This window comes from Salvelinus alpinus, chromosome 29 (genome assembly GCF_045679555.1).
Source record: "Salvelinus alpinus chromosome 29, SLU_Salpinus.1, whole genome shotgun sequence".
Lineage (NCBI taxonomy): Eukaryota > Metazoa > Chordata > Actinopteri > Salmoniformes > Salmonidae > Salvelinus > Salvelinus alpinus.
This window is the reverse complement of record NC_092114.1, coordinates 46,675,119-46,690,696: the sequence shown is the minus strand read 5'-3', so window position 1 is coordinate 46,690,696 and position 15,578 is coordinate 46,675,119. Positions and strand designations below refer to the sequence as shown.

The 15,578-nt window shown below is 40.3% G+C and overlaps 1 protein-coding gene across 2 annotated transcripts in view; it reads right to left on the bottom strand.

Moving 5' to 3' along the window:
* Window positions 1-15,578, bottom strand: part of tekt2 (tektin 2 (testicular)) — a 31,828-nt gene that overhangs the window by 2,262 nt on the left and 13,988 nt on the right. Inside the window, exons 6-7 of one of the 2 annotated variants that reach the window (XM_071374335.1) lie at window positions 5,687-5,801; window positions 5,234-5,341 (exon numbers count right to left, since the gene is read on the bottom strand). In XM_071374335.1, coding sequence (XP_071230436.1) covers window positions 5,234-5,341; window positions 5,687-5,801 — 223 coding nt within the window. The remainder of the gene's footprint in view (window positions 1-5,233; window positions 5,342-5,686; window positions 5,802-15,578) is intronic. The other variant, XM_071374336.1, reaches the window with a different exon arrangement.

Below are 15,578 nucleotides of genomic sequence, written 5' to 3'. Positions count from 1 at the left end.
TCCTAAATTAAATCTAGAATCGGCTTCCTATATCGCAACAAAGCATCCTTCACTCATGCTGCCAAACATACCCTCGTAAAACTGACCATCCTACCGATCCTCGACTTCTGCGATGTCATCTATAAAATAGCCTCCAACACTCTACTCAACAAATTGGATGCAGTCTATCAGTGCCATCTGTTTTGTCACCAAAGCCCCATACACTACCCACCACTGCGACCTGTACACTCTTGTTGGTTGGCCCTCACTTCATACTCGTCGCCAAACCCACTGGCTACAGGTTATCTACAAGTCTCTGCTAGGTAAAGCCCTGCCTTATCTCAGCTCACTGGTCACCATAGCAGCACCCACTTGTAGCACGCGCTCCAGCAGGTATATCTCACTGGTCACCCCCAAAGCCAAATCCTCCTTTGTTCGCCTTTCCTTCCAGTTCTCTGCTGCCAATGACTGGAACGAACTGCAAAAATGACTGAAGCTGGAGACTCATATCTCCCTCACTAGCTTTAAGCACCAGCTGTCAGAGCAGCTCACAGATCACTGCACCTGTACCTAGCCCATCTGTAAACAGCCCATCTATCTACCGCATCCCCTGACTGTATTTATTTTATCTTGCTCCTTTGCACCCCAGTATCTACTTGCACATTCATCTTCTGCACATCTACCATTCCAGTGTTAATTGCTATATTGTAATTATTTCGCCACCATGGCCTATTTATTGCCTTATCTTACCTCATTTGCACTCACTGTATATAGACTTTTTGTTTTATTTTTTCTACTGTATGTTTTGTTTATTCCATGTGTAACTCTGTTGTTGTACGTGTCAAATTGCTATGCTTTATCTTGGCCAGGTCGCAGTTGCAAATGAGAACTTGTTCCTGGTTAAATAAAGGTGAAATAAAAAAAGAATTCAGTGGCATTATTTCATATTATGAAGAATTCAATAGCTGAATAAAATAGAAAGGATATTTTCTCCAAACCATTTGAAGGAGTGCGCACATCCTGCCTGGTTGGCCCTGTCATGGGGTATCGTCGGACAGAGCCACAGTGTCTATGAACGTTTGAACATCTTGGCCATGTACTGTTATAATCTCCACCCGGTACAGCCAGAAGAGTACATGGCCAAGATGTTCAAACGTTCAGACACTGTGGCCCCGTCCGATGATACCCCCTGACAGGGCCTGGTTTCTTCCTAGTTTCCTGCCTTTCTAGGGAGTTTTTCCTAGCCAGCGTGCTTGTACATCTGCATTGCTTGATGTTTGGGGTTTTAAGCTGGGTTTCTGTATAGCACTTTGTGACATCGGCTGATGTAAAAAGGGCTTTATAAATATATTTTATTGATTGATTTTGTGTTGAGCGGTTAACTTCTTTGATATAGGGGGCAGCATTTTCCCTTTTGGATGAATTGTGTGCCCATAGTGAACTGCCTCCTACTCTGTCCCAGATGCTAATATATGCATATTATTATTACTATTGGATAGAAAACACTCTGAAGTTTCTAAAACTGTTTGAATGATGTCTGTGAGTATAACAGAACTCATGGCAGGCAAAAACCTGAGAAAAAATCCAAACAGGAAGTGAGAATTCTGAGACTGGTCGATGTTAAAGTCATCGCCTATTCAATTCCCTGTAATATATGGATCTGTTTGCACTTCCTACGCCTTCCACTAGATGTCAACAGTCTGTAGAACGCTGAATGAAGCCTGTAGTGTGATGTGGGGCCGGATGGGAGGTGTTTCAGTCATTGGTCTGGCAGATTGCCAGTTCTTGGTCACGCGCTTTCTTCATGATATCGCCTTGCGTTCCATAACTTCTACAGACATGAAGGAATGCTCCGGTTGGAACGTTATTGGATATATATGATAACAACATCCTGAAGATTGATTCTCTACTAAGTTTGACCAGTTTATTCGACTTGTAATATAACTTTTTGAAGTTTTCGTCTGACGTTTGCCTGCATCTGCGCGAGTGTTTGGACACGTGTACTACACATGCTAGCAAAAGTAGCTAATTGGACATAAGTAATGGACATTGTCGAACAAAACAACGATTTATTGTGGAACTAGGATTCCTGGCAGTGCATTCTGATGAAGATAATCAAAGGGAATATTTGATGTAATTTCGTATTTCTGTTGACTCCAACATGGCGGAGAAATGTTGTTAAATCTGAGCGCCGTCTCAGATTATAGCATGGTGTGCTTTTTACGTAAAGTTAAAAAAAAAAGAATCTGACAGCGTTTGCATTAAGAACAAGTATCTTTAATTCTGTGTAAAACATGCATCTTTCATCAAAGTTTATTATGAGTATTTCTGTTATTTGACGTGGCTCTCTGCAATTACTCTGGATATTTTGGAGTCATTTCTGAACATGGCGCCAATGTAAACCGAGATTTGTGAATATAAATATGCACATTATCGAACAAAACATAAATGTATTGTGTAACATGATGTCCTATGAGTGTCATCTGATGAAGATCATCAAAAGATAGTGATTAATTTTATCTCTATTTCTGCTTTTTGTGACTACTATCGTTTGCTGGGAAAATGGCTGTGTTTTTCTGTGGCTATGTACTGAGCTAACATAATGGTTTGGTGTGCTTTCCCCGTAAATCAGACATGTTGGCTGGATTCACAACATGTGTAGCTTTAATTTGGTGTCTTTCATGTGTGATTTCATGAAAGATTGATTTTTATAGTAATATATTTGAATTTGGCGCGCTACATTTTTTCTGGATTTTGGCCAAGTGGGACGCTACCGTCCCACCTATCCCAGAGAAGTTAAAGAAACAGGTTCTCCTATATGCTTAATTTAGAGTTATTTATGTAACTTTAGTTGTGATACAAAGGCTATTTCTTTTGATTTTGAATACATTCTAAGGCTGCATGATGCGACTCTAATGATGACTTGAATCCCCTTTCAGTGGCCATTGTGCCCTTGGGAATTATAATTATTATATTCAGCGCTTCACCAGCTGCGTGCTCCGAAGCACCACTAACTCACATGACTCTCAGTCATGTGGTCGGGTCTTTCTCACAGTGTACAAGTGAAGACAGAAACATCGGTGACGCAACTGCGCGCGTCCTTATCCAATTCCCATGCACATATTGAAGATATTGAAAGAACAGCCAAAAAAGATGAGTAGGCCTAACGAATAGCAAAAGCACTAGCCTATGTCAATCTACTATTCCCCATAGTACAAAAGTTAACCTATTCTGTGTGAGAAATAAATACACTGCTCAAAAAAATAAAGGGAACACTTAAACAACACAATGTAACTCCAAGTCAATCACACTTCTGTGAAATCAAACTGTCCACTTAGGAAGCAACACTGATTGACAATAAATTTCACATGCTGTTGTGCAAATGGAATAGACAAAAGGTGGAAATTATAGGCAATTAGCAAGACACCCCCAAAAATGCCCATTTGTGGCCTGCTGGAGGTCATTTTGCAGGGCTCTGGCAGTGCACCTCCTTGCACAAAGGCGGATGTAGCGGTCCTGCTGCTGGGTTGTTGCCCTCCTACGGCCTCCTCCACGTCTCCTGATGTACTGGCCTGTCTCCTGGTAGCGCCTCCATGCTCTGGACACTACGCTGACAGACACAGCAAACCTTTTTGCCACAGCTCGCATTGATGTGCCATCCTGGATGAACTGCACTACCTGAGCCACTTGTGTGGGTTGTAGACTCCGTCTCATGCTACCACTAGAGTGAGAGCACCGTCAGCATTCAAAAGTGACCAAAACATCAGCCAGGAAGCATAGGAACTGAGAAGTTGTTTGTGGTCACCACCTGCAGAATCACTCCTTTTTTGGGGGTGTCTTGCTAATTGCCTATAATTTCCACCTTTTGTCTATTCCATTTGCACAACAGCATGTGAAATTTATTGTCAATCAGTGTTGCTTCCTAAGTGGACAGTTTGATTTCATAGAAGTGTGATTGACTTGGAGTTACATTGTGTTGTTTAAGTGTTCCCTTTATTTTTTTGAGCAGTGTATATTCCAAACATAGTCAGGGAAAGTTGTGGGATGCGATAGATCCCAAATGAATACAACCACTAGCATAAAAAAAAAACGTTTTTAAGCAATGAGGTCGATGGAACAGATCAGAACGTTTAGCTTAAAATGTTGATAAACTATTAGACTAATTCTTCACATTATAGCGCAAATGTTCCTATTAGCAGGAAAACACCATTCTCAAAAGTGACCGCAAATACGATTATGTATGTAATGCTTTTATTTTAAATGTGCATTTTTATGGTGAAAATGATCCTCCCCAAACTTGAAACTCACGCGCTGCGTACGTATGCCAGTTAGGCTCTACACCTGTTTTAAAGCGGATTAATGTGCTTCATTTTAAGAAGTCATTTGGTCACTTTTGTTGTGATACAAACCTTATCAAAACATATATGCCTATGGGCTAGGCTACATGAGATGTGCGACTATGATTTAAAAGCCGCAAAAAAAAGGCATGCGCTGTTTATAAATCAGACTATTGTTGATTGATTGATTTATTTATTATTGATTTTCATATAGTAAACAATATATGTGTGAAATTTGTTTTGATTTAGAATGGACCATTATGTCTCGAAACAGGGGCAGGGGAAAATGGAGGACGCTTTTCCCGTGGTTCATTTTCATGCCAGCCTGTTGTAAAGAGAAGCAATGTGTGTAATATTAGGACAGTTGAGAAATAAATATAGTAGGCCTAGCTCATAGAAAGCTGATGGGATCTTCTTTTTAATAGAGGCCATCACTCTGTTTTCTCATGCAATTGCATAGCCTATAGAAATGTTGCGCAACATGAGCTCTCATGAAGTGTTTGATTAGATTTTTGATTACATTTGCATTGATGTCAGAGTGATTAGAGGGACAATAGAGTGCTGAGTAACAGGCAGTTAGCAAGCTTGGTAGGCTACTAATGACCATGAGCAGCATCAGAGCTTGAAGAAGCCTAATTACCGTGACTAAATGGTCACATGGAATTTAACTGACATTATTTCTCGTGACCGCCGGTGTGGCGGTAATACGGTCACCGTAACAGCCATAATCCTGGCCACTCTTCTAAACATTTGACCCCACTGTCAAGCCAGGTTAGGCCAAGCCACAGTTAATTTTGACCTGCAGCCTAAAGCTTTGTGCCTAATTCTGCAAGTTCACGCCTTGCATGTCTTCAACATTGATAAAAATCAGTTTGGCACTGAAGAGGAAGAAGAGGTGGTAAAGGTTGACGACTCACGCTCTTCATCTGCCACTGCGCCTCATCGCGGGCCTGCTCCAGGTGGTGAGTGCGTTTACGGATGGCAAACACTGTGGCGATTCGCTGAGCATCCAGCTCATTCTGCAACTGTGGGATGACAACCCAGATATAACACACATCTTCATCTAACTCTCACTAGTCTTACACGGACACATTCTAGCAATATCTATGAAGCAGACCCAATCAGATACCACACACAACAACAGAGAGCCCTGTAAAAGCAGTGAGAGAGTGCATCCCAAATGGCACCATATTCCATATGTAGTGCACTACTTTTGACCCTGGTCAAAAGTAAGGCAATAGGGTGACTTTTGGGACGCAGACAGACAGTGCTGTTTGATAGGAGCCAATACAGAAAAGTGCTATTGGTATAGGGCTGACCATATGGTAACGCTACACTCCTCTCTCCCTACCCCAGGCCCCATTTCACACCTGTACCCTGGTGACACTCATGTCCTCCCTCAGCTGCAGTGACGCCTGCATCTCCTCCTGAGCTCGGGCCACGTTGTACTGGCTGAACTGCTCCCACTGCTGGGGGGTGGTGGAACTGCAACAGCACATTTTACACATTCAGGTACAGGTATTTTACAGCAGTGGCGGTCAGTACCGTCTAAGATGAGGGAGGATGATTCTTTTTTTTAATGAGCATGGCCTTATTTCTATTACAGCATATTGGATGACTGTCATTCATATTCCATTAATAACTTCTTATGGCTTGGGGCAGTATTGAGTAGCTTGGATGAATAAGGTGCCCAGAGTAAACTGCCTGCTACTCAAGCCCAGAAGCTAAGATATGCATATTAGTAGTAGATTTGGATAGAAGACACTCTGAAGTTTCTAAAACTTTTTGAATGATGTCTGTGAGTATAGAGGAACTCATATGGCAGGCAAAAACCTGAGAAGAAAATCCAACCAGGAAGTGGGAAATCTGAGGTTTGTAGGTTTTCAAGTCTTTTCCTATCCAATATACAGTGTCTATGGTGTCATATTGGACTTCCTAAGGCTTCCACTAGATGTCAACAGTCTTTAGAACCTTGTTTCAGGCTCCTACTGTGAAGGAGGAGAGAATAAGAGCTGATTGAGTAAGAGGTCTGGCAGAATGCCATGAGCTCAGTCAGGCGTGCGCCCGTGCGAGGTAGCTGCGTTCCTTTTCCTTTCTAAAGACAAAGGAATTCTCTGGTTGAAACATTTTGAAGATTTATGTTAAAAACATCCTAAAGATTGATTCTATACATCGTTTGACATGTTTCTACGAACTGTAATGGAATTTTTTTACTTTGTCTGGCCTGCGCCTCGTGAATTTGGATTTGTGAACTAAACGCGCAAACAAAAAGGAGGTATTTGGACATAAATTATGGACTTTATCGAACAAAACAAACATTTATTGTGGAACTGGGATTCCTGGGAGTGCATTCTGATGAAGATCATCAAAGGTAAGTGAATATTTATAATACTATTTCTGACTTTGTTGACTCCACAACATGGCGGGTATCTGTATGGCTTGTTTTGGTCTCTGAGCGCTTTACTCAGATTATTGCATGGTGTGCTTTTTCCGTAAAGCTTTTTTGAAATCTGACACAGAGGTTGCATTAAGGAGAAGTTTATCTAAAGTTCCATGCATAACACTTGTATCTTTTATCAATGTTTATTATGAATATTTCTGTAAATTGATGTGGCTCTTTGCAAAATCACCGGATGTTTTGGAAGCAAAACATTACTGAACATAACGCGCCAATGTAAACTTTTTTGGATATAAATATGAACTTGATCGAACAAAACATACATGCTCTGGATAAGAGCGTCTGCTAAATGACTTAAATGTAAAATGTAAATGTATTGTGTAACATGAAGTCCTATGAGTGTCATCTGATGGAGATCATCAAAGGTTAGTGATTCATTTTATCTCTATTTCTGCTTTTTGTGACTCCTCTCTTTGACTGGAAAAATGGCTGTGTTTTTCTGTAACTAGGTGCTGACCTAACATAATCGCATGGTATGCTTTCGCCGTAAAGCCTTTTTGAAAATCGGACACTGTGGTGGGATTAACAACAAGATTATCTTTAAAATGGTGAAAAATACTTGTATGGTTGAGGAATTTTAATTATGAGATTTCTGTTGTTTGAATTTGGCGCCCTGCACTTTCGCTGGCTGTTGTCATATCGATCCCGTTAACGGGATCTCAGCCGTAAGAAGTTAACCTTTTGTCAATAGGGGGAGCTGTTAGCATTATTTTTTTTTTTACATTTCCAAATTAAACTGCCTCGTACTCAATTCTTGCTCGTACAATATGCATATTATTATTACTATTGGATAGAAAACAATCTCTAGTTTCTAAAACCGTTTGAATTATGTCTGTGGGTGAACCAGAACTCTTTCTACAGCGAAACTCATGACAGGACATGCGAAGCTCTGAAAAATTGTCTCTGATCTCGGATCAGTTTAAAACTCTGTGTGTGCCCTATGGCTTGACATGAACTGCACCCGCCTTCCCCTGGATGTCAGTAACCAATGAGAAGTGGAATGGTGTCTCTACGTGTTTCTCAGAGTTTATAAAACGGAATGGAGTGAGATGTCCCTTCTTTTCGACGCTCGCCAGGACGCAAGGGAGGACATCAGAATCGCATGCTCAAAAGCTCTCGTTATTGATCAAAGATATATCCGTCTGTGATTTAATTCGATATAGGTGTTAGAAACATCATAACGAAGTTATTTGAAACCGATTTATATCAGTTTATGCGAGTATATTGCTATTTTTCTGAATTTCCTTAGTATTGCGTTTGAGGATTTGGGCATGTGTGTGCCGTGTAGCTATCGTTAGCTGCTAGTTCCGAAGTTGAGGAGGTCGTTTTACAACAAAGCAACGATTCTTTTGGACAAAGGACACATTGCCCAAGATACTGATGGAAGCTCGTCCAAAAGTAAGAGTTATTTATGATTTTATTCCGTATTTATGTGGAAAAATGTAAACGCAGTTGTCAGCCATTTTTTGCGGCACTAGTCTGGCTGTAACTCACAATGTATGTCTAGTAACGTACATTTTAAAAATCTAAATCAGCGGTTGCATTAATAACCAATGCATCTTTCATTAGCTGTCCAACCTGTATTTTTTTTGTCAATCTAATCGATAAATAATCGTAAACTTAGGTGCCTTTCCAAGATGGCGCCGGCCAGAATGCATGCCATGTTTTGACAGATTACATTGCATTACCACGATTTGTGATGCTAAATATGCACATTTTCGAACAAACTCTATATGCATTGTGTAATATGATGTTACAGGACTGTCATCTGAAGAATTCTGAGAAGGTTAGTGAAAAAATTTATATATTTTGGTGGCGATAACGTTATCGCCCCTTTTGCCTTGATTTAATGCTGGTGTGATGTTAGCTCATGTGGTATGCTAATATAACGATATATTGTGTTTTCGCTGTAAAACACTTAGAAAATCTGAAATATTGTCTGGATTCACAAGATCTTTGTCTTTCAATTGCTGTAGGCTGTGTATTTTTCAGAAATGTTTTAGGATGAGTATTTTGGTACTTGACGTCGGTCTCTGTAATTATTCCGGCTGCTTCCAACGCTATTTCAGATTGCAGCTGCAATGTAGAACTGTGATTTATACCTGAAAAATGCAAATTTTTCTAAAAAAACATATCCTATACCATAAATATGTTATCAGACTGTCATCTTATGAAGTTGTTTCTTGGTTAGTGGCTATATATATCTTTATTTAGTCGAATTAGTGAGAGCTACTGATGGAGTAAAAAACTGGTGGAGTAAAAAAAGTGGTGTCTTTTGCTAACGTGGTTAGCTAATAGATTTACATATTGTGTCTTCCCTGTAAAACATTTTAAAAATCAGAAATGATGGCTGGATTCACAAGATCTGTATCTTTCATCTGGTGTCTTGGACTATTTAGATGCTTGTATTTACTTGTGACGCTATGCTAGGCTATGCTAGTCAGCTTTTTTACTGTGGGGGGTGCTCCCGGATCCGGGATGAGTACCAAGTAAAAGTTAACCAAGCTCAATTTAACATTGATAGGTTTAGGCTACTGTATGATACTCAAATTTTCCCTGTACCTATCACAAGGTTGCTACAAACTATGAATGAAAGTTTACAAAGTAGGTGCACAGGGTGAGAGAATTTTCAATAATCGACAGACATTGATACGTTCAATACCGCCTTGCACACTATTGCCTGCATCTAGCTGATTAACGGTGTAATCATTAGTCAAACAATTGCAAATGTGAGTTTTTACAGGTATGTTTATCCTTGCTTTGTTTACTTCCATTTAAGATTTTTTTTTCAACAAACAGCGGGATGAATACACCTCTGATCACACGCAAACACATTTCACTTTCATAGCAGCCACATAAAAACAGCACGATCACTTTGCTCATTGTATGTATGTATGTATGTATGTATGTATGTACAGTGGGGCAAAAAAGTATTTAGTCATTCACCAATTGTGCAAGTTCTCCCACTTAAAAAGATGAGAGAGGCCTGTAATTTTCATCATAGGTACACTTCAACTATGACAGACAAAATGAGGAAAAAAAATCCAGAAAATCACACTGTAGGATTTTTTATGAATTTATTTGCAAATTATGGTGGAAAATAAGTATTTGGTCACCTACAAACAAGCAAGATTTCTGGCTCTCACAGACCTGTAACTTCTTCTTTAAGAGGCTCCTCTGTCCTCCACTCGTTACCGGTATTAATGGCACCTGTTTGAACTTGTTATCAGTATAAAAGACACCTGTCCACAACCTCAAACAGTCACACTCCAAACTCCACTATGGCCAAGACCAAAGAGCTGTCAAAGGACACCAGAAACAAAATTGTAGACCTGCACCAGGCTGGGAAGACTGAATCTGCAATAGGTAAGCAGCTTGGTTTGAAGAAATCAACTGTGGGAGCAATTATTAGGAAATAGAAGACATACAAGACCACTGATAATCTCCCTCGATCTGGGGCTCCACACAAGATCTCACCTCGTGGGGTCAAAAAGATCACAAGAACGGTGAGCAAAAATACCAGAACCACACGGGGGGACCTAGTGAATGACCTACAGAGAGCTGGGACCAAAGTAACAAAGCCTACCATCAGTAACACACTACGCCGCCAGGGACTCAAATCCTGCAGTGCCAGACGTGTCCCCCTGCTTAAGCCAGTACATGTCCAGGCCCGTCTGAAGTTTGCTAGAGAGCATTTGGATGATCCAGAAGAAGATTGGGAGAATGTCATATGGTCAGATGAAACCAAAATAGAACTTTTTGGTAAAAACTCAACTCGTCGTGTTTGGAGGACAAAGAATGCTGAGTTGCATCCAAAGAACACCATACCTACTGTGAAGCATGGGGGTGGAAACATCATGCTTTGGGGCTGTTTTTCTGCAAAGGGACCAGGACGACTGATCCGTGTAAAGGAAAGAATGAATGGGGCCATGTATCGTGAGATTTTGAGTGAAAACCTCCTTCCATCAGCAAGGGCATTGAAGATGAAACGTGGCTGGGTCTTTCAGCATGACAATGATCCCAAACACACCGCCCGGGCAACGAAGGAGTGGCTTCGTAAGAAGCATTTCATGTTCCTGGAGTGGCCTAGCCAGTCTCCAGATCTCAACCCCATAGAAAATCTTTGGAGGGAGTTGAAAGTCCGTGTTGCCCAGCAACAGCCCCAAAACATCACTGCTCTAGAGGAGATCTGCATGGAGGAATGGGCCAAAATACCAGCAACAGTGTGTGAAAACCTTGTGAAGACTTACAGAAAACATTTGACCTCTGTCATTGCCAACAAAGGGTATATAACAAAGTATTGAGATAAACTTTTGTTATTGACCAAATACTTATTTTCCACCATAATTTGCAAATAAATTCATAAAAAATCCTACAATGTGATTTTCTGGAGAAAAAAAATCTTCTCATTTTGTCTGTCATAGTTGAAGTGTACCTATGATGAAAATTACAGGCCTCTCTCATCTTTTTAAGTGGGAGAACTTGCACAATTGGTGGCTGACTAAATACTTTTTTGCCCCACTGTATGTATGTATGTATGTATGTATGTATGTATGTATGTATGTATGTATGTATGTATGTATGTATGTATGTATGTATGTATGTATACACATACATATACAGTTGAAGTTGGAAGTTTACATACACTAAGGTTGAAGTAATTAAAACTCATTTTTCAACGACTCCACAAGTTTCTTGTTAACAAACTATAGTTTTGGCAAGTCGGTTAGGAAATCTACTTTGTGCATGACACAAGTAATTTTTCCAACGATTGTTTACAGACCGATTATTTCACTGTATCACAATTCCAGTGGGTCAGAAGTTTACATACACTAAGTTGACTGTGCCTTTAAACAGCTTGGAAAATTCCAGAAAATGATGTCATGGCTTTAGAAGCTTCTGAAAGGCTAATTGACATAATTTGAGTCAATTGGAGGTGTACCTGTGGATGTATTTCAAGGCCTACCTTCAAACTCAGTGCCTCTTTGCTTGACATCATTGGAAAATCAAAAGAAATAGGCAAGGACATCAGAAATAAAATTGTTGACCTCCACAAGTCTGTTTCATCCTTGGGAGCAATTTTCACATGCCTGAAGGCACCATGTTCATCTGTACAAACAATAGTACGCAAGTATAAACACCATAGGACCACGCATCCGTCATGCCGCTCAGGAAGGAGACGCGTTCTGTCTCCTAGAGATGAACATACTTTGGTGCCAAAAGTGCAAATCAATCCCAGAACAACAGCAAAGGACCTTGTGAAGATGCTGGATGAAACAGGTACGAGAGTATCTATATCCACAGTAAAACGAGTCCTATATTGACATAACCTGAAAGGCCGCTCAGCAAAGAGGAAGCCACTGCTCCAAAACCGCCATAAAAAAGCCAGACTACGGTTTGCAACTGCACATGGGGACAAAGATCACACTTTTTGGAGAAATGTCCTCTGGTCTGATGAAACAAAAATCTAACTGTTTGGCTATAATGACGACCGTTATGTTTGGAGGAAAAAGGGGGAGGCTTGCAAGCCAAAGAACACCAATCCCCCTGTGTGGCACGGGGGTGGCAGAATCATGTTGCTTTGCTGCAGGAGGGACTGGTGCACTTCACAAAATAGATGGCATCATAAGAAAGGAAAATTATGTGGATATATTGAAGCAACATCTTAAGACATCAGTCAGGAAGTTAAAGCTTGGTCACATATGGGTCTTCCAAATGGACAATGACCCCAAGCATACTTCCAAAGTTGTGGCAAAATGGCTTAAGGACAACAAAGTCAAGGTATTGGAGTGGCCATCAAAAAGCCCTGACCTCAATCCTATAGAAACTTTGTGGGCAGAATTGAAAAAGCGTGTGCGAGCAAGGAGGCCTACAATCCTGACTCAGTTACACCAGCTCTGTCAGGAGGAACGGGACAAAATTCACCCAACTTATTGTGGGAAGCTTGTGGAAGGCTACCCAAAACATTTGACCCTAGTTAAATCATTTAAATGCAATGATACCAAATACTAATTGAGTGTATGTAAACTTCTGACCCACTGGGAATGTGTGATGAAAGAAATAAAAGCTGAAATAAATCACTCTACTATTATTCTGATATTTCATATTCTTAAAAAAAAGTGGTGATCCTAACTGACCTAAGACAGGGAACTTTTACTCTGATTAAAATGTCAGGAATTGTGAAAAACTGAGTTTAAATGTATTTGGCTAAGGTGTATGTAAACTTCCGACATCAACTGTATCAGTTTGTCTCTGTGGATGGTTTGTCCTCTGACAAATCAATGGTAAGTTTCGGTGTTCCTGAAGGTTCCGTTTTACCACAACTAATATATATATATATACACACACACACACACACACACACACAGTACCAGTTAAGTTCGGACACACCTACTCATTCAAGGGTTTTTCTTGATTTTTACTATTTTCTACGTTGTAGAATAATATTGAAGACAAAAAACTATGAAATAACACATGTAGTAACCAAAATAAGTGTTAAACAAATCAAAATATATTTTATATTTGATATTCTTCAAATAGCCACCCTTTGCCTTGATGACAGCTTTGCACACTCTTGGCATTCTCTCAACCAGCATCATGATGTAGTCACCTGCAGTGCATTTCAATTAACAGGTGTGTCTTGTTAATTTGTGGAATTTCTTTCCTTCTTAATGCGTTTCAGCCAATCAGTTGTGTTGTGACATGGTAGGGGTGGTATACAGAAGATAGCCCTATTTAGTAAAAGACCAAGTCCATATTATGTCAAGAACAGCTCTAATAAGCAAAGAGAAATGACAGTCCATCATTACTTTAAGACGTGAAGGTCAGTCAATACGGAACATTTTAAGATCTTTGAAAGTCTCTTCAAGTGCAGTCGCTAAAACCATCAAGCATTATGATGAAACTGGCTTTCATGAGGACCGCCACAGGAAAGGGAGACCCAGAGTTACCTCTGCTGCAGAGGATAAGTTCATTAGAGTTAACTGCACCTAAGATTGCAGCCCAAATAAATGCTTCATAAATGCTTCAGTGTTCAAGTAATAGACATCTCAACATCAACTGTTGAGAGGAGACTGTGTAAATCAGGCCTTCATGGTCAAATTGCTGCAAAGAAACCACTGCTAAAGGACACCAATAAGAAGAAGAGACTTGCTTGGGCCAAGAAGCATGAGCAATGGACATTAGACTGGTGGAAATCTGTTTGGTCTGATGAGTCCAAATTTGCAATTTTTGGTTCCAACCATGGTGTCTTTGTAAGACGCAGAGTAGGTGAACGGAAAATCTCTGCATGTGTGGTTCCCACCATGAAGCATGGAGGAGGTGTGATGGTGCTTTGCTGGTGACACTGTCTGTGATTTATTTAGACTTCAAGGCACACTTAAGCAACATGGCTACCACAGCATTCTGCAGTGATACGCCATCCCATCTGATACGCCATCCCATCTAGTGGGACTATCATTTGTTTTTCAACAGGACAATGACCCAACACACCTCCAGGCTGTGTAAGGGCTATTTGACCAAGAAAGAGAGTGATGAAGTGCTGTATCAGATGACCTGGCCTCCACAATCACCCAACCTCAACCCAGTTGGGATGAGTTGGAACGTAGAGTGAAGGAAAAGCAGCCAACAAGTGCTCAGCATATGTGGGAATTCCTTCAAGACTGTTGGAAAAGCATTCCTCATGAAGCTGGTTGAGAGAATGCCAAGAGTGTACAAAGCTGTCAAGACAAAGGGTGGCTACTATTGTGGAGAAATTACAAGATTGTTAATAATACTGTTATCGCACCAAATGGTTGTTTTATGCAACAAAATAGGGTTCTTAGAACTCTATTGTGTCTGTGTGAAGTGAGAGGAGCTTCAGAGATTTAACTCTAGCAACTGATTTATGATGGTCTTGTCCTCTCTCGGAGCCCACATTCCATAGAATGTTGGTGTTTGTGTGCCGGGAGGTACCAGGGTGGAGATGGCTCTGGTATGGATAATGATGAGAAACTTTGTTTTGGGGGCCAGACCCTGGTTTCTACATAATGAGAGCAGTCTTTACAGCAGATACTGTCTGCTGTGAATTATTAGTATCTTTCATACAAATCCTAACCTTGTGACCCATTCCATACATCTGTTTTTTGTCATGAACATTCAGGAGGATGTACTTTGCTATAAAATGCTGTGGCTAAAATCCGCTTGTTGGCTCTCAACGAATCATCTTGGGGTGATTCGTCGACCAGCTTCATTATTGCAATAATTAATCTATTTTATTAATACGTTTTGAATAAAGTCATATCCTGATTGACCTTGTCTCTCCTCATTATTGATTAGAATTTCCACAACACTATTTTGAAGAATCTCATAAAATATATTTTGATTTGTTTAACACTTTTTTGGTAACTACATGATTCCATATGTGTTACTTCATAGTGTTGATGTCTTCACTATTATTCTACAATATAGAAAATAATGAAAATCCTTTGAATGAGTAAGTGTGTCCAAACTTTTGACTGGTACTGTATATAATTCCTTGCAACTATCTACGTGCTCTCCTCCTCAACTTTTCCCTTTGCATGTGGACTTCAGCACACAACACATCAGATGTCTTTGACCAGGTGAAAACCTATCCAAGCCAAACCTTCATATCATGACAGCTACACACAGCCTACATCGTTGTCACATCATATTCAACATAGCTACTAGAACTAACGCTCTAGTAGACCCGCTACAATCATGTAGTACAGTGTACAGCCAGAAAGCAGTTACACCGGCGAGCCCCAGTGGCAATAAATTAAAACCAAAAGCTTATCTTGACTTGG